At 41.6% G+C, this 20,761-nt stretch overlaps 1 protein-coding gene across 2 annotated transcripts in view; it reads right to left on the bottom strand.

Moving 5' to 3' along the window:
- Window positions 1–16,946, bottom strand: part of PPP1R3A (protein phosphatase 1 regulatory subunit 3A) — a 73,877-nt gene extending 56,931 nt beyond the window's left edge. For both annotated transcript variants that reach the window (XM_040343803.1, XM_040343804.1), the window contains exon 1: window positions 16,081–16,946. In XM_040343803.1, the coding sequence (XP_040199737.1) occupies window positions 16,081–16,919 (839 nt within the window). In that variant the 5' untranslated portion in view covers window positions 16,920–16,946. The remainder of the gene's footprint in view (window positions 1–16,080) is intronic.
- Between the last annotated feature and the right edge of the window lie 3,815 nt (window positions 16,947–20,761).

Genomic DNA, 20,761 nt, shown 5'->3' with positions numbered 1-20,761 from the left:
TAGTGGCCTGCGCGAGAGCTGACCTATAGCTATGGGCTCTCGTGCAGGGGAGCCGACCTGCCGCCGTATAACTGCGGCGGCTGGTCGGCAAGCAGTTAATGTAATGGCTCTTGTGCTGATTTTTTACTTATTGGTTTAAATTTAGGCTTAAAATATTTTCAAGCCTGTAACATTTACAAAGGTACAGTAAATGTGTTTCTGTGCAAATCCAAGTGAAGAGAACAGAACTGAAATGTAAACTGACGTAAACTGAACTGAACTAAACTGAAGATGGATGTGCAAATCCGTATGTATAATTTTTTTCTTAGCATAAAATGTGACTAAACTCATCAGTTTGCAAACCTAAAAGGACTTTAAGAGGGCTTCACACTGAGGGATTGAAAGAGAGGGTTGTCAGACACTAAGCAGTTGGTAAACTAGGTAAATCTGGCAGCAACATATACCCAAAGTGCCCATACATGGATCAAAATTTGGCCAGTCCATTCTGAACTAGCCTAATTTCAATTCACATATTAAGACCTTTTCCAGAGGTGACATGGCTGCTGTTAGAGACACCCCTGCAGGAAAGGTCACAGAGAGGAGCCAGAAGAAGACAGATTATCTCTATCTTTGCAGTTTAGGGCTAGGTGTAAGACCTACAACTCCACTTCAAAGAAAGAGATTATACAAACCTCAAACAGCACTTAAATGGATCTACCCTAAAAAACACCTGAAACTAATTATTTAATTTTAGATTTATGGAACACAATAGTTTTGCATGGTTGGAACAGTCACAGAAGCATTAAATTAAGTTAATTTAGTATCAAGCCTCTTACACACAACTGTTTTCCTCTGCAAAAAACATCAATAAACCTGCTGACATGTGTGTATGTTTTTCGTCGAGAAAACTGTTGTGGATCTCGACCAGAAAAAATTAGAACATGCTCTATTTTTTCTTGTCAGGAGTCTCAATTTTCTGGCTGTGGTTCTCGTCGGGCTGGTTTACGACGAGAAACACATTTGTGTGTATGCTTAGAAACCCGCTCATGCTCAGAATAAAGTATGAGACGGGAGCGCACCTTCGGTAAAAGTAGCGTTCATAATGGAGATAGCACATTCGTCACGCTGTAACAGACTGAAAAGCGCAAATCGTTTCTCACCAAACTTTTACTTAACACACGGTAACATGAGATTAGCAAAAGCAGCCCCAAGGGTGGCGTCAGTGGAATCAAACTTCCCCTTTATAGTGCCATCGTACGTGTTGTACATCACCGCGTTTGAGAACAACAAGATTTTATCTCGACAGTGTGTATGCAAGGAAAGCTTGACAAGAACCTCATCAAGCTTGACAAGAACTTCGTCGAGGAAAACGACGTTTCTTTTAAGACGAGATTCTCGGTCGTGTGTATGAGGCATCAGAAAACAAGTTGGACAGGTAGCTTCAGATTCAAAGGGTGACTCCACTTTTCATTTAAAAATAAATAAATAACATATACAATTACTATACACGCCATATTACAACTTAAAGTGGTTCTAAAGGCAGAATGTTTTTTTTTTTTTTTTATCTTAATGCATTCTATGTGTTATTTGTGTGTTTACACACACACGTCCCTGTTCTGCCTCTCATGCCTGCAATCGCTCACGGCCAGCAGTCATCGCGACTGCCGGTCACGAGCATCGGCACCCCCGTACAGCTACGATGGTTCAAGGGATCTTGTCGACCTGCCGCAGTATAATGACAGCGGCTGGTCGACAAGTGGTTAACATTTCTATTATGAAGGTTCATGCAGACATGGGATAAGCGCACAAACACAATGGGAACACCGATAATGACTAACATGTAATGGATAGACTCAAAATATGGCTATATTGCCTACACTGTTCTATGGGAAAATGTTCAGATGACACAACCAAGTAAACCACATCTTAAATAATAAAATAAGAATATCCATAGTTATTAATGTTGGAAGCTAGTGATGTGTATCTATCTATCATATTTGCAAAACATGAAGGTTAGGTCTCATAAGTAAAACATTTAAATATACATAAATAACTTAGAGTAGAACTAAAAGCAAATATTTTTTCCATTTTGGATAGGGTAAGGGGGGGTTATAATCCCTGTCAGTTTTTTTTTGCCACCTGTGTCCTATTGGAGAGATTTCATTTCCCTTTCTGTCCCAAAGTGAGGGAATTCCTGGTTATCGCCAGATCTAGTGTCCCCATTGGAGTATTTCCCCTCTAATGCCGCGTACACACAATCTGCCTTTTCCCCAGCCAAATCACATCAGAATTCCGACGCAATTCCATCTGAAAAATATAATACATGTTCTACATCTAAATTCCGATGGAATTAATTGGATTTTCCGATGAAAAAAACTCCAATGGGGCTACACACGATCGGAAAATCTGATGGAAAAATTCTGATCGTGTGTACGGGGCATATTCCTGTTCTGGTGATTTTTTTTTTATTTCACTCTCTATGATAATGGTAAATCGGACAAATAAAGAAGGCAAATCTCTTTAAGGCCCCATACACACGAGAGAATTTATCCGCGGATACGGTCCAGCGGACCGTTTCCACGGATAAATCCTCTCAAAGATTTCCGCAGATTTCTATGCGATGGAGTGTACACACCATCGCATTGAAATCCGCGCGGAAATCCTCTGGCGATGACGTGTCGCGCCATCGCCGCGATTATGACGCGGCGACGGGCGCGACGCTGTCATATAAGGAATTCCACGCATGCGTCAAATCATTACGACGCGTGCGGGGAATCCCTTTGGACGGATGGATCCGGTGAGTCTGTACAGACGAGCGGATCCATCCGTTGGAATGGATTCCAGCAGATGGATTTGTTGTGCATGTCAGCAAATATCCGATCTGCTGGAATCCATCCCAGAGGAGATTTCTCCGCGGAAACAGATCCGCTGGCGTGTACACACCATAGGATCTATCCGCAGAAACCCATTTGCTGGGATTTATCTGCGGATGGATTCTATCGTGTGTATGGGGCCTTACAGGGGCACACACAGCAAAAAATACCTGACAGGTGTTTGGCTAATAGCTATAATGTAACAACATGAGATCCCTAAGGGGCAGCTACCAATGTTTTTCTCTTAGATAAAAGTAGGTAATTCCAATGACATACAGAAAAGAATAGTTTTGTGTGTGTGATGTTCACACTAGAATGCAGTGTTTCTCTGCGTCCCACCATTGTGCAATATTATGCAACATGCTTGCATAATATTGCACCGCTTTAGGTGGCTCTGCATGTCATAATAGTAAGTGACAAAAACATGGATGAAGAATTGCAGAATGCTCAGAAGAGAGACAATAGGGCACAAGTCACTAAAAGGTCTGGATCAGCAGTGCATGGATCTCAGGGATAGAAAGCCTGGGAGGTTATTTTTAAAGTCTGTGTGCTGTTGGGGAGATTTATGGTGAGTTTCCGTTCTGTCTGACACACGTTAAACAGACAAGGATAAGGAGATGTCGTTCCAGACAGGAGATAGAAATAAACCTGACAGTGCATTTCACACACAAAAACTAGTTTTGCTTGGAGTTGGGCATTTATGGAAAACATCCCTGGGAAGATTACAAGAACATCAGTGTCTTCAAAAAGTGATTCAACCTACACAATATGCCATGTTGTGAAAGGCAAAGATGGAGAAATTTTAGCATAAAATAAAAATGTGCTAGATAGATAAAAAACAATTGGGTTGATTTAATAAACGCAAATAGACTGTGTACGTTTCACTTGCAGTTGCTCCAAAGCGTACTAAATGAGAGAAAGCTCTGCAGACTTCCATCATCCAACCACGTACAAGCAAAAAAAAAACTTTTTTTTTCCATGCATATGATTAGATATTCTTTGTAAAGTAAAGTTTCACCTACTTTACTAAGCTCTGGAAAAACTATTTGCTTTTAGTAAATTAACCCCCAATAAATATGATGTTTCACAGATCCTCCTATGTCAGGGGACAATTATAAAGCTAAAACAACACAGAGGATCTGGAATAGTTGGCATACCAACAGTACTGTTAAATAGGAACCTTTAACAACTGCAATACTCTGAGGAAAGGTACATTGTTCAAGACAAGAGGAATATTGCACCTCAAAGTTTGCATGTACAATTTCACCAGCTCTATCAAAAATATATTGTAGGCATTGAAAAACCTACATTTAGGTATCTGATGTCATGCCGAACATATCTGTCATCACTTTTTCTGGGGAAATCATGGGTGCAGAAGAGCTAAGTGTTCTTTTAACACATGAATGTTCCTAAGGGCTCTTTCACACGGGCGGATCGTATGTCCGATTTTTCATCCATCCATGTATGGATGAAAAAGGGACATGCATTGATCCCTATGAGATTGCGGGTGTCAGCGGATGAATATCCGCTGACACCCGATCTCACCCGGTTCCGCAATCCTCCGATTCTGCAGACGGAGGAAAACCCTATTTTTCCATTCGTCTGCGGATTGGATCGGGTGAACACGGACATACAGTCCATGTTCATCCGATCCCCCCATAGAGGAAAGCGGAAAAAAGACAGGGCGGTCCCTACACAGTGTGCGGGGACCGCCCTGTCATCCGCCGGCTCAGCGTGGATCAGCGGAGCAATCCCCGCTGAGCAAGCGGAGGTTCACGGCGCAGATCATCACTGATCCGCCCCGTGTGAAAGAGGCCTAAGATGGTATTTTTTTTAGATCATGTTCTGTATGATGGTTTCAATGAGCAGTTGTATTTTTAGATATCCTTCTTGATCCTTCCTAGTCAAGTACATGTGTTATTTTTTTTATTTCAGAACATTATTATTATATATATTTTTTGGCAATAAATAACATAGTGTTTAAAAATACTACAAAATACCAAACCATTGCACCATACCCCAACTAGAGTATATTGTCAGTGGACAACATGTTGTCAGCTAACTAGTAACATTATTTAAAGCCCAGTTGAACTTTAAGTGCAAAGTTGTACATTTTGTTTTCTTAGAAAATAGCCACAGCTGGTGTAGAAAAATCTGTTCCCTGCCAACATGCTGCAATAAAGGATAAAGAGGTACAACATGCCCCTGCTAAGTAAGATCTATGCCTCTGCAATCAGTAAAGCTTATATTCCCCACTGATTGGTGACCTCTAGCTCAGTAAGGGATGAAACAAAAACATAAATTGAAGCACTAAACCACTGCAAAAAGGTCCATATATGACTTTATTCCACTAAAAGTCAAATGGACAACCCATAAAGTAACCAAACCAGCTGCTGTAAAGATCCATGCTTATAATCACACTGAAAGAAATACCATTAAAGGTCTGTTCATTTCTAGACCATTCACATTGTTTCTATCATGCCCTGATGAAGGGACTTCATCTGGATCCCCAAAACACTTTTTGGATTGCCCCTCCCCCCACTGACTTTTATTTTAATATAATCAATAAGACAACCTACAAGATAACCCTATGGTTCAGCGCTATTCTTCAATGTTTCTTACCTATCAGTAAGGATGAGCCAAACACCCCTCAGTTCGGTCCGCACCAAAACTTGAACAGGCAAAAAATTTGTTCGAACATGCGAACACCTTGTCTAAGAGACACGAACATGAAAAAGTGCTCATTTTAAAGGCTTATATGCATGGTATTGTCATAAAAAGTGTTTTAGGGGACCTGGGTCCTGCCCCAGGGGAAATATATCAATGCAATTTTTTTTTTTTAAAACTACAGTTTTTTCGGGAGCAGTGATTTTAATAATGCTTAAAGTGAATCAATAAAAGTGAAATATTGCTTTAAATCTTGTGCCTTGGGGGTGTCTATAGTATCCCTGTAAAGTGGCACATTTTTTCTGTGTTTAGAACAGTCCCGCAGCAAAATTACATTTCTGAAGGAAAAAAAGCCATTTAAAACTACTTTGGCTGTAATGAAGTGTCAGGTCTCAGCAATACAGATAAAACTCATTGAAAAAAATGAACCAGAGAGCGCCCCCCTCCTGAACCGTACCAGGCCATATGCTCTCAACATGGGGAGGATGCTTTGGGGTCTGACCTCCAAAGCACATTGTCCCTATGTTGATGGGGACAAGTGCCTTATCCCCACAACCCTTGCCTGATGGTTGTGGGGGTCTGGGGCGGGGGGAGGCTTATTGGAATCTGGAACCCCCCTTCAACAAAGGGGACCCCCAGATCCCGGCCCCCCTTATGTGAATTGGTAACAGGTATATTGTACCCCTACAATTTCACAAAAAAGTGTAAAAAATTGTAAAAAAGACAAGAGACAGCTTGGGACAGGTCCTTTATTAAAAAAAATAAAAATGTGCACCAAAAACAAAAACCGCAACAGTTCCACCTCCATGGGGGGTGGCCACCGAGTGACGCTTCTCCCGCCGTGACAAGTGACAACTGTTATATAACTGAAGGCAGGGCCACCCAGTTAACGTAAATGGGTGACCCCCGCCCCCCTCTGATGCCACAGGCGGTTCCCCATGGCGTCAGAGGGGGGCAGGGTCCCAAGCTGTCGCTTGTCTTTTTTTATAATTTTGACACTTTTTTGGGTGAAATGGTAGGGGTATAATGTACCCGTTACCATTTCCCATGGGGGGCGGGATCTGGGGGTCCCCTTGTTAAAGGGGGCTTCCAGATTCTGATAAGCCCCCTGCCCGCAGACCCCCACAACAACATGGTAAGGGTTGTGGGGATGAGGCCCTTGTCCCCATTAACATGGGGACAAGGTGCTTTGGGGATCAGACCCCAAAGCATCCTCCCATGTTGAGGCATGTGGCCTGGTACAGTTCAGGAGGGGGCCACTCTCTCATCCTCCCCTTCTTTCCTGCGCTCCTGTGCTCGGAAAAGGGTCTGGTATGGATTTTTTGGGGGGACCCCTACACTTTTGTTTTTATTTTGGAGCTGGGTTTCCCCTTAAATTCAATACCAGACCTGAAGGGTCTGGTATGGATTTTGAGGTGGACCCCTACGCCATTTAAAAAAAATGGAGCAGGGTTCCCTTTAATATCCATACCAGACCTGGAGGGCCTGGTATGGAATTTGGGGGGACCCCCAGGCAATTTTTTTGAAATTTTGGTTCTTAATATTCATACCAGACCCAAAGGGCCTGGTAATGGACTGGGGGGGGAACCATGCCGTTTTTTTTAATGAGCTTTATCTGTATTGCTGAGACCCGACAAATTATTACAGCCGCGAGTAGTTTTAAATTACTTTTTTTCTTTAGGCCCCTTTCACACCTGGACATACCACTGATTCACAAGCTTGCGCGGGCCCCGTGCAGGCCAGGTACAGAGTTTCCGTACGGCAACTTTAGCGCAAGGCTGCCCTTTCTAATAGCAGGGGCAGCCAATGCTAAAATATAGCCGGCCTTCCCGCACCGTGAAATTTGAATTTCACGGCGTTTGCGTAAGTGCTTCGTGAATGGCGCTGGACACCATTCACGTTCACTTTGAAGCAAATGACATCCTTGCAACGTCATTTGCCGCAATGCACGTCGGGAAAGTTTCCCGACGGAGCATGCGCTGTACGCTCGGCGCGGGAGCGCACCTAATTTAAATGATTCCCGCCCCCGGCGGGATCATTTAACTTGCGCGCGCTTACGCCGGGCAAATTTGCCGGCGCGCCCTCGCAGTTCACGGAGCTACTGCTCCGTGAATCAAGGGCAGCGCAAAATATTTGCGGGGGCGCAGGGCAAAATCGTTGCCCTGCTCCCCCGCAAATATAGCGCAAGCTATGCTGAATCTGGGCCATTATGATTAAACTCCACCAGAAAAGGGGATTTTTAATCTTCTGTGTAATTATTTCTTTATGATAACTACTCGCTCTGACATATGTAAACCCCCCAATGGCGAGGGCAGATAAAAAAAAAAGGAATACATAAAACAGTTTGCTTCTTGAGTAAATAAAAAAAAGAAAAAAATCTTAGAAGAACACCATAAGAAGCTGCACATAAATGTATACTTGTGTTGGATAGGGATTTGTTTAAAGGGCATTTCAAGTTAAATTGAAATCAATATTTGCTTGTGACCATTTTATAGTAACTCTGGGAAATTGCCCTTTCTAGCTCCAAGTATTTGTCAGGCTTTATTGCCACGTATACATTTCACCTGTAGAGATATTTTCTGGCATAAAGTATTAAGGTGCTGATACTGTATAAAAATTCAATGGCAAACCATCATATTTAGTTGAATTTGTAAGGGGTGTGGAACTTTACACAAAGGGGCCCCATGCAAAAATAGAATTTAAATTTAAACTGGTGCTTTGGATTTTTTTCCCTGTGATTTCTTTAGACATTGTTTTAATTCAGTTCCAAGCACTGCAAGGCTACTTTTAAATCCATCTGCACTAATCTTGGAACAGCTGACATATACCACAAGCCATGAGAACTGGAAGCCTCAGTATATGAAGTGCATAGAATACAGCTAGTTTTTAATAATGGCAACACAGACTTTTATGCTCTAAAATAGCATTTTTTTAAATATTGCTATTATAATTAATTTTAGTAAACATTATGGATCTGATATAAGTAGTGTCCTCTCTTATGAATGTTTACTACAGTATAAGAGATTTGTTTTTAAAATTGAAGTGTATCTAAACTGACATTTTTTTTTTAATTGTAAATAGCTTGTCAAATATATATTGCTAATGGATATTGTTTAACAGTCATTAGATTTCTAGGGAAGGGGAGTTACTGCTCCAGGTGGGTCTGCTTAGTGATTAGCCTCCTCTCAGAAACCACGGGTGCTGGCAATGCGTGTAGCAAAAAAATAAAGAAAATCTTGGACTCTGAAAAAAAACTCTATGTTGCCTTTTATTGGTAAAACAAGCGCTAAATATTAGTGTGAAACGCGTTAGGGTTATCCTATTTTGCTGTGGCTTGTAGTGTTTTTATCCTGTTTCCTGCGGCTGTCCAAAATCTTGCGGCTGTCCAAAATCACTAAACTTTTTTTTAACGCCCACCTAACCTCCTGCCCCCTGGACCCTGTTGCTTCTCAAATACTACGATCATCATCTGACTCTATCCTTCACTCTTTAACCACTTAAGGACCTGCGCACGACTATATACATCCTCTTTTTGAAGAGGGTTATCTCGGTAACGGTAGCAGCTGCTGCCACAACCGAGATAGCCATCTCTTCAGGCGTCGGTCCTTTAAACGATAATGGTGGTCTCCGCGGCGGATTCGCAGTGAGATCACCGTTATCGGTAAGCGGCGGAGGGCGCTGGAGAGTGGTGGGAGGGGGGGCCTCTCCCGCCGCTCTCCAGCGCCCTCCGCCACTTACCGGAGCCGTCGGCAGCGGCGGAGGCGATCGGGTCCTGTACGTGGCTTGTCATGGATACGAGTGAGGGCAAGATGGCCCCCACCTGTCTCCATAACATAACACAATGGAAGTGGCGTCAAAATGTCACTTCCACCCATACGTCTTAAAGAGACAATTTTTTCAAATGACAATTTTTTTTTATTATTGCATTTTAGCCCAAATATGAGATCCGGGGTATTTTTGACCCCAGATATCATATTTAAGAGGACCTGTCATGCTTTCTCCTATTATAAGAGATGTTTACATTCCTTGTAATAGGAATAAAAGTAATCCAAATTTGTTTTTTTTAACTGTATAAAAATAAATAAAATCAAGTAAAATAAATAAGAAAAAAAATTCAATTAACTCGCACGCAGAAGCGAACGCATACATAAGTCCCGCCCTGTCAGCCTTCCATATCTATTTCAGAGAAACACCAAAGCTAGAGTCTATATATGATCCACAAAAATGTTACTGGTTACAATTTAGGCAATACCATGTAGTACTGTGTTACTACACTGGATTGTTACCATAAAAGTATCTATAGATTCTATCGACACACCAGCTTTAGCATTTCTCTGATCAGTAGAAATGGCGGCCTGCTGACATAAAAATACAAACCATAGGACTGAATTTATCATTTTAGCCTTTTAGTGCTGAAATATATTTATAAGTATAAGCAATAACTTTCATCCATCCTGATCTTCTAAGTAGTGGGTTGTGTATGGAAAACCACACTACTAAAGCCTAACCTGTGAACTCATGCACAATAGAAATCAAAGATTCTCCTGAACCAAAATCGAAATGTTCCCTATACTGACTAATCGGAGCATTGCAAATTTTAGGCAGCACATGTGGTGCCAAATTAATAATTTGCATCCATAGGAAGTGCTTCCTATTGCATTGAAAGGATGTCCAAGGTAACATGAATTAATCAATCTATTAATTGTATTGATACTCTGCAAGGAAGTAGAGATGTTATCAATGCCATGTTATATTTTATATAGCATGTCATTGTCAAACAAACATTTTTATTTATTTTATTTGTGTAGAACTGATCTGTACAACCTAGACTCATGTTGAATTAATCAATCCAGATTGTTATGTCCTTTGGGGAATAAAATGCAGTGTGTTTAGGGGATTAAGACTGCAGCCTCTCAACATGCACTTCCTACAGTCAAAAAAGGCTGCAAGCATGTGTTTAAAAGGGTGTCCTGAGTGGGAAGCTGTCACATTTAACAGTCGCAGTGATGCTGCTGCTGATTTAGCTCAGCGGGCACACAGCCGATTTAGTTTGCCCATAAACTGAACTTGCAAAGTTCACACAGAATTCTACTTTGGTCCGAACCCAAAACTCATTCCCACTAACCTTGCAGCACAATTTCTCTCCTCTATTTGCTGCTGCCTGCCTTTCCCCCTCTGTTGTGGGCAGCCTATGGCCACAGGTTTTCCATTGAAGAAATGTGTTTCCAGTGGGTGGGGGGGGGATCATGCCACCATCACAAAATGTGACACATTTTGGACACCCTTTTGGATGGTAACAGTTGACGGGCAGCTTGGATCCTCCTCTTTTTGGGTCCCTCTTCCCTGCTCCTAGCTGCCATTCAGACCACCCACTCTCTCTTCTGATTGGCTAACTGACTTTAATTGACCGCCGATGGAACCAATAGGGTCGCTGCTGTGTCTCAGCCAATCAGGAGGGAGAGTCCCTAGCCAAGGGACTCGTGGACTGGGCTGGACAGAGATGGGGCTCAGCTAAGTATTACGGGTAGCTGGGGAGGCTGCTACACACAGAAGGTTTTTTATCTTAATGCATAGAATGCATTTGGATAAAAAACCTTTTGCCTTTACAACTCCTTTAAATTAAAATCCACTTATATAATGTAATTATCTTTTCTTGCGTCCCAAATTCTCTCATTTTGCTTTTATTTTCTATTTTTCTGTTTCTGTGTCATTCTGTTCATCACTTCCTTGAACTTCAGGTTGGGTTGCGCACCCTAAGCACATCAGGAATCTGAATCTTTGGGATTACAAGAAAGGGATTTAAGAATACTTGACATTTATATTTAGAATGTTTGTGGGATAATTGGGGATACAGGGATGCAAGAGGGTTCAGGGAAAGTAGATTTGTGGTTTTGAAGCTTTTTGCTATAATAAATATCCCCCAAAAATATATAAAAAAACGTTTTTTCCCCTCAGTTTAGGCCGAAACGTAGTCTTCTACCTATTTTTGGTAAAAAAAAAAAAAAAATCGCAATAAGCGTTTATGAATTGGTTTGCGCAAAATGTATAGCGTTTACAAAATAGGGGATAGTTTTATTGCATTTTTATTAATAATTTTTTTTTTACTACTAATGGCGGCGATCAGCGATTTTTTTCATGACTGCGACATTATGGTGGAGACATCGGACAATTTTGACACATTTTTTAAACCAAATGCATCGTTTTTTGTGAAAATGACAATTGCAGTTTGGGAGTTAACCACTAAGGGGCACTGAAGGGGTTAAGTGTGACCTCATATGTGTTTCTAACTGTATGGGGGCGGGGCTGGACGTCTGACATTATATCAGGGAACAGACGATCAATGACAGTGCCACTGTGAAGAACGGCAAAGGTGTGTTTACACACGCCTTTCCCCGTTCTTCAGCTCCTGTGACCGATCGCGGGACTCCAGCGGCGATCAGGTTCGCAGGGGCCCGAGGCCGCGGTCATGGAGCTTCGGACCGGGTCGTGGGCGTGCGCAACCCACGGCTGGGCACTTAAGAGGACGTACAGGTACGTGTTTGTGCCCAGCCATGACATATATCGGCGTTAGGTGGTCCTTAAGTGGTTAAGAAGACTCTCTGAACCACTGTTACTCACCTAGCCAGCACTCCCTCACAACCCCTGCTTTTGTCGCAGGCAGTACTAAAATTGCTAGTGTCAACTGGTGTTAAACACAATAGGGGAGTGATGAAGTCACTGCCTTTGCCGAGTGACAGGCCTTGGGCCTAGCAATTGGCTGCTATGCCTGATCAATACCACATGGGAGAATGTCACATGCTCACCCATAGCTGGAAGCACCAGAGGAAGGAGCAGCAGGGCAACTCTGGTACGGTGTCAGTGGGTTGGGTGACCACTTTGCGAAGACACTGCTGCTTTGTCCTAAATTGGCAAGGTGACAATTGTACTTGTAGTACAGTTATTCTTTATAGGGACAGCTTCCCCAACCCCCAACAAATCTCCCAAATACATACCATGCTCTTCTGAGACTTTTCTTGTGAGGCCCACTGGACTCCACTCCACCCAACCTATTGTCCAAATGTCTCCTGACTGGATTCTGCTTCCCCCCCCCCCCCCGGCACCCCGGCATGCATGCAAATTATTCCTATGAAAAGCTATCTATATTGTGTCCCGACATTAAAAAAATTTCCACTGTTTTTTTTCTCCCCCTTTTTTTTGCTTTATGTCTTTTCTGTATTAACCTCTTTCTATAATATATTGAATAATTTGTTGGATGTGCAGGGATCCAGGCAGGCTTGGGTATGTTTGACTTTTGTACACTCGTGCTTACTATGCTCTGAGGTTCTTTGGGCATAGGTTCCTTTCCTGCAACCACTCTCGGAATCAAAGGGTCTTTCTATACCCATTATACCAAGACCTTTCTCTTAATTTAGTTGGACTTTTTGACATCTCCACATACGGATTATGGTTGTTCAATGTGGATTTTATATGTCATACTGTACTGTGTGGATATTTGTATACTTTTATAAATGTACTTTTGCAGTGAACTGAAATATATGTTAGGCACCGTACACACGACCGAGTTTCTCGGCAGAATTCAGACAGAAACTCGGTCGGAGCTGGATTCTGGCGAGAAACTCGGTCGTGTGTACACTTTTCAGCGAGGAAGCCGACGAGGAACTCGTCTGGCCGAAAAGAGAACATGTTCTCTATTTTCTCATTAGTCAATGGGAAAAGTCACACTGAACTCGACGAGGAACTCGATGTGTTTGGCACGTCGAGTTCCTCGGTCGTGTGTACGGGGCCTTAGACTCATGTATGGAGTCAATATTTTTCTTCTTATCTGCTGCAATCCTCTAAATAACAAAAATAAAAATAAGCTTTCCAGAGGAATGAATGGAGAATTGTGGTGCACATGCACAGAAATGAAAAAGCTCAGCTGGAAGGCTTTAGGAGAAAAGGCAGTGAATATACCAACAGATCCAACGGCAATATCTCGGAAAAAGCTAAAGATTTAAAAGTACAGTTATCTGAACAAATAAAAAGTTCTGAAAAAGAAGCCTGGCTTTTCTGCTCACCTTCTTAGCCTAAAAGTGTTCAGTCACTAATGCAGACAGATAAGGACCTCTGACCTTACTCTGACTTTCCAAATAGGCACATGTGTTCTAGGTCTGTGACAAACTTATGTCCGAAGGTCAGCCTAACAGCACGTTAACTAACATTTTTAAGATAGATCATTGTGGGAGCCCCCATATTTTTCTATACTAAAGGTTTACATTCAGGGTTCCTTTATTCTGTACACCTAGCACTTAGTATAACAAAATGATTGGAAAGTTTAATTGTAATGTTTACAGTTCAATAATTAGTGAATCATCAGTCATACCGTGATACCACTCAGGAAAATAGCATACAAAAGAGATAGAGTGACACACACATATGCTTGCAAATAACAATACAATGCTCCGTCCCAGGTGCATTTGTTTCAGAATGTGATGATAGCTAATTCCTTTTCTGCATTATCCCACTACTTTTAAATAAAAACATTCTCTACTATATAACTACTATAATGACAATGGCCTATTTTATTAGAATTATTTACTAGCATTGCTATTTAAAGAGGTTGTAAACCTCCCTGTAACATTTGTACCTATAGGTAAGCCTAGAATAAGGCTTACCTATAGGTACTGTAAATATCTCCTGAACGTGCGCTGTTTAGGATATATTCACTGTTTACCGGTCCGTTCCTTCAGGAGTATGTGCCATGACCGTCACCTCCTGCGTGCATGGGCGGGAGTAACGTAATGCGGCTCCAGCCAGTCACACAGCCGTTGTCCACAGCCCCGGAAGGAAGACCGGCAAAGATGGATTTGGCCTGCAGCAGGGACGGCACAGGCTATTTTTGCAGGTAAGTGTCACATAATGTGCTAGTATGTCATGGATACTAGCACATTATGCCTTTACTTTGCAGAGAAGAAAGGAAGAAAAACTTATTAGGGTTTACTTCCTCTTTAAGACTGCAGATTATTGCCTTCAGATTTACCAAAACCAGGTAGTGCAAGGGCCTGCCTGATTGCATACGAATTGAAACTCATAAGGTTTGATCTCATATTATATGGTTTTGGTAAATCTGAAGACAAAAATCTGCAGAAAATCTAATAGTGTGTATGGGGCTTTAGTCCCTGCTGTATTTTTGAGAGTATGAACACACTGGCAATAGTTTTAATTTTATTTTTTACTGCCCCTAAACACTTATGGCCCGGATTCACAAAGGATTTACGACGGCGTATCTCCAGAGACGCCGCCGTAAGTCCGAATGTGAGGCGCCGTATCTCGGCACCTGTTTAAAAGAATCAGATACGCCAGAATTTGTCCAAGATACGACTGACGTAAGTCTCTTATGCCATCGTATCTTGGGTGCATATTTACGCTGGCCGCTAGGGGCGCTTGCGTTGTTTTACGCGTCTAATATGCAAATGAGCAAGATAGGCTGATTCAGAAACGTATTGCGCCCGTCGGATTTAGCTATGCCATTTACGTAAGGCGTATGTCCGGCGTAAGTTTACCCCGCATAAATCAGGGGTAAGTCATGTTGAGGTATGGACGTCGGAAACGTCGGAACAGCGTCGCGTTTTACGTCGTTTGCGTAAGTCGTACGTGAATGGGGATGGGCGTAGGTTACGTTCACGTCGACAAAGCATTGAGCCGACGTATCTTAGGGAGTATTTGCGACGCGATTCTGAGCATGCGCACGCATTCCCTGTTCGTTCGGGCCCTCATTTACATGGGGTCACGGCTCATTGTAATACAACACGCCCACTGCCTTGATAATTTGAATTAGGCGGGCTTACGCAGGCCCATTTACGCTACGCCGCAAGTTCTTTCTGAATACGGTACTCGCCGCTCTAAGTTACGGCGGCGTAGCACATATGAGATGCGCTACGCCCGCCGAAAATTACACCGATCTTTCTGAATATGCCCCATATGCCTCAAAACTCCTCTGAACGTTTATGTGTGCATGGAGGAGAGTTCGGAGGCAATAAAAAAAAAAAAAAAAAAACATCAGACACCCTTAAAAGCAGCTGTAAAAAAGTCCTGTCTGCATGAGCCCTTACACAGTATACCAAAACTTATTTGTACAAGATTGAGATAGTTATATTTAATGTTAAACTTATATGTATTGATCGAAGCTTAAATGGTCAAAAGAAAGTCCGGTATACCTATTATTTTATATATCTTTTAATTTTTTTTTTTTTACATTGCAGTGATTGGATGTTTAGTAAACATTGCTTAGTCATTTAATCCACTGTCACTGATCAAAAGCTGGAACACAGCGTTATCTGACCCCAGACACTTCAAGGTGACCACAGCTATAGCAGACACACTGGTCACAGAAGTACAGTATACATGATCTAGCAAACTTGTGTTTATAAAGAAATGCTCATTCCAAAATATATGAATGTGAAGATGCTACATTGTACATAACAGGAGCACAACTATATAATTCTATGTGGTCTGGGAAGTTAAAGGAATGTGTTCACAATAATGCCAGCTACATATTTTGTATTACACATAACCCACTTACCTTACTGCTGATTTAAGACAGCTTTTCTTATTCTTGTCTGTTACATCCTCTGAAGGTTTAACAACTTCCACAAGCTCTTCCACACACTTTTTATGGCATGTTAGCACATAATTACATCCATCATTGTTATCCCAAAATGTACCAACTGAAGTTTCGTAGCATATACAGAACTCCACCCGTGCGCCATTTTTTTGATAGGGGCTCACTAATGAAATGGTGAAACCAAACTGATCAGTCCTCCCATTAGAAGAATCAGGAATATATTCTGCTAGAAGGTCATAAAAGCTGTGCCAGTCATCAAGAGACATTCTTACATAGACCTGTTTCTCATAAGACACATTTAGCACTCTAATAATTCCCTTCATAGCTGATGTGTTTGGTATAAAATCCACAGATTCTAGTGTCACTTTTTTTGTATTCAGTCTTTCCATTAGGCCACCAATTGGAGGTAATATGAAGCTTGAAGTTAAATAAAATTCCTCAACTTTGATGTTTTCTATTTCAAACGTTGGTGATACAATTGGTACATCCCATGTATCAAACTCTTTGACAGACACTAAATCAAAGCCAAATGCATCTGCAAAAGACACCTTTCTTGCAACTGTAGGTGGTGGTTCCAGGTCTCCATCGTCTGAAGATACAGATGATGCCCGTCTTCTGGGAAGTGGGGATAAGCGAGGCTTAATTGTAGCTTTCACGTCATCTTCCTCTGTGCACAAATCAGTTGTACCTGGTAATTCCAATAGTTTATGCTTATCTCCATTATTTTCTTCAAAACTCTCCATCTTGCTCTTAGATGTGTTCAGTAGAAGAGCAGAACAGCTTGTGACAGTTGACATTTGAGACTCTGTGACTTAGTATGAGGATTAACATTACACATGACATTGCAAAGAGGAGTCAGGCCTATTAATACGCGTGGTGGCTTGTAAACTATTTTGGCCTTCCAAAAGGTTTTAATTCTGATACCCTAAGTGTTACATGATTAAAAATCAAAGCATTTTTTAATGAACTTGTTTTATAACAGTTCCTTTTTAGCCTTTTTTTCAGCAAGAGAAATACAGTTATACATTTTGTGTATTTATTTTTAATTATATATTAATTGATAGGAGGCACAGATATTTACCTATTTAACTATTTTCATTGATAAATCTATTTATTAAAGAGATAAACTACATTATGATTTTTATATATATATATATATATATATATATATATATATATATATATATATATATATATATATATATATATATATATATATTATATTATTTACATTGATATAGTTTGCTTGCAGAACTAGTTCATGCATATTTGCATATATGGCATTTAACTTACTTTTTCCTAGGCAAATAATTAAAAATGTGTATGTGTGTGTCTAGGGTTATGTTAATGACAATAAAAGCAGAGTCAAATTGCAAATGAGCTTTTTTCCTGCTGCAAGGCCAAAACAAAATGTACTGCTAAATAGCTACTTACATTACACATTTATTAATATATATATATATATATATATATATATATATATATATTTTTTTTTTTTTTTCTATGGAATGCTTTATTAATTTTACATACTTTCTCTTTAAAGATATTTCTTTAATAATAATAATAATAATAATAATAATAATAATATTTTTATGTATTTTTATCTATTTATTACAGGTACTTGTAAAGTGTCGACAATTTACGCAGCACTTTACATACAGTAAGGGCCAGATTCTGAAAGGACTTACGACGGCGCAGCGCCATGTACGCCGTCGTAAGTCCTAATCCGAGCCGTCGTATCTATGCGCCTGATTCTTAGAATCAGTTACGCATAGATATCCATTAGATCCGACAGGCGTAAGTCTCTTACGCCGTCGGATCGTAACTGCATTTTTCCGCTGGCCGCTAGGGGCGTGTAAGCTGATTTACGCGTCAAAATATGTAAATCAGCTAGATACGCGAATTCACGAACGTACGCCCGACCGACGCAGTAAAGTTACGACGTTTACATTAGGCTTTTCCCGGCGTATAGTTGCCCCTGCTGTATGAGGCATAAGTGCAGCGTACCAATGTTAAGTATGGCCGTCGTTCCCGCGTCGAAATTTGAAAAAGTTACGTCGTTTGCGTAAGTCGTCCGTGAATGGGGATGGACGTCATTTACGTTCACGTCGAAAACCAATGACCTCCGTGCGGCGTACTTTGGAGCAATGCACAATGGGAAATTCCACGGACGGCGCATGCGCCGTTCGGGAAAAACGTCAATCACGTCGGGTCACAGTAGATTTACATAAAACACGCCCCCCTGATCCAAATTTGAATTAGGCGGGCTTACGCCGGCCGATTTACGCTACGCTGCCGCAACTTACGGAGCAAGTGCTTTGAGAATACAGCACTTGCCCGTCTAAGTTGCGGAGGCGTAATGTAAAGCGGATACGTTACGCCCGCACAAAATTATGCCGCTGGACGAGAATCTGGCCCTATGTATTTAGCAAACTAGTACAAAGGAAAAATCTAAAAAACTGTGTTTGTTTGTAAAAGAAAACACACACAAACATTGGGATTGATTGAATAAATTACATAAATATGATGGATCTGTGCTTATTTCAATCATCCAAAATCTACTTTACTTTTATTCTTTTCTTGATTATTCTTGATAGGTATTCAAAGTGAACACTGGTTCACCCTATTTACTATCATTCAGTTTGCAGTAAACAGCCTTAATTGTGCCGACTATTTTTGCTTATCAGCACCACAATGTTCCTGGCTCAGAAGCTCACTGTATCTGTGAAAATCTCATTCATAGCTTAGCAGTGCCCCTTCACATAACACTGATCTGTAACCCCAACTGTGCAGCTTTCCCTGGAAATATCACTTTTCTTGCCTTCCTGAATTCTCCTGAAGTTTATTATGGAAAAATAATTTACAAGCATCTCTTTCCTGCTGAAGAGAAGAACCAGTGGGATGAGGAGATGGAATTGAGGCCACTTTATTAGGTACACCTGTTTAATTGCTTAGTAACACAAATTGTTAATCAGCCAATCACATGGAAGCCACGCAATGCATTTAGGCATCTAGACATGGTGAAGATGACTTGATAAAGTTCAAACTGAGCATAGGAATGGGGTATAAAGGAGATTTAAGCGACTTTGAACGTGGCATGGTTGTTGGTACCAGACGTGCTGGTCTGAGTATTTCAAGAACTGCTGATCTACTGCCATTTTTTATGCACAACCATCTCTGGGGTTTACAGAGAATGGTCCAAAAAATAGAAAACATCCAGTGAGCGGTAGTTGTGTGGATGAAAATGCTTTGTTGATGTCAGAGGTCAGAGGAAAATTGGCAGACTGGTTCGGGATGATAGAAAGGCAGCTAAAAATAGGAAACTGGGGCTACAATTTTCCCAGTTTTATTAAAATTGGACAATAGAAGATTGGAAAATGTTGCTGGTCTGATAAGTCTCCATTTCAGCTGCGACATTCAGATAGTAGGGTCAGAATTTGGCGTAAACAACATGAAAGCATAAATACATCCTGCCTTGTATCAACTGTTCAGGCTGGTGGTGTAATGGTGTGGGGGGATATTTTCATTACGCACTTTGGGTCCCTTAGTACCAATTGAGCATTGTTTATATTCCATGGCCTACCTGAGTATTGTTGCTGACCATGTCCATCCTTTTATGACTACAGTGTACTCATCTTCTGATAGCTACTTCCAGCAGGATAATGCACCATATCCCAAAGCTCAAATCATCTTAAAGCGGAGGTTCACCCATAGAGAACACATTTTCCCCTTAGATGAATGCTCGTTTTGTCTAGGGGAATCGGCTAGTTGTTTTAAAATATGAGCAGTACTTACGGTTTACGAGATGCATCCTCTCCGTCGCTTCCGGGTATGGGCTGCGGGACTGGGCGTTCCTATTTTGATTGACAGTCTTCCGAGAGGCTTCCGACGGTCGCACCTATCGCGTCACGATTTTCCGAAAGAAGCCGAACGTCGGTGCGCAGGCACAGTATAGAGTCGCACCGACGTTCGGCTTCTTTCGGCTACTAGTGACGCGATGGATGCGACCGTCGGAAGCCTCTCGGAAGACTGTCAATCAAGAAGGAACGCCCGCTCCCGAAGACCCATACCCGGAAGCGACGGAGAAGATGCATCTCGAAAACGGGTAAGTACGGATCATATTTTAAAACAACTAGCCGATTCCCCTAGACAAAACGAGCAGGAATCTAAGGGGAAAAGGTCTAAAAATAAATAAATGGGTGAACTCCCGCTTTAAGTTGGTCTCTAGAACATGACAATGACACTGAGACAATGACAATGAGTTCACTGTACTCCAATGGTCTCCAGAGTTACCAGATCTCAATCCAACAGAGCACCTATCATGTCAATATGGACCAAAATCTCTGAGGAATGTTTCCAACACCTTGGTGAATCTATGCCACAAAGAACTAAGGCAGTTTTGAAGGCAAAAGTGGCCCCAACCCGGTACTAGCAAGGTGTACCTACAGTATTTATTGGGGTATAGCGCGCTCCCGCGTATAGCGCCCACCCCTAAAGTTGCCCCGAATTCCTGTGGAAAAAAGTTTTTTGTACTTACAGTTTTGGTGTCTTGCGCAGCGTCCATCGGCGGCCTCGTCGGGTCCGGCGTCCGTCTGCGGCTTCAGGTGTCCTCTTCGTCGGGTCCGGCGTCCTTCTACGG

The sequence above is a fragment of the Rana temporaria genome, chromosome 3 (assembly GCF_905171775.1).
Source record: "Rana temporaria chromosome 3, aRanTem1.1, whole genome shotgun sequence".
In the NCBI taxonomy this organism is placed as follows: domain Eukaryota; kingdom Metazoa; phylum Chordata; class Amphibia; order Anura; family Ranidae; genus Rana; species Rana temporaria.
The sequence above is the reverse complement of the archived record's forward strand: the minus strand, read 5'-3'. Positions and strand labels throughout refer to the sequence as shown.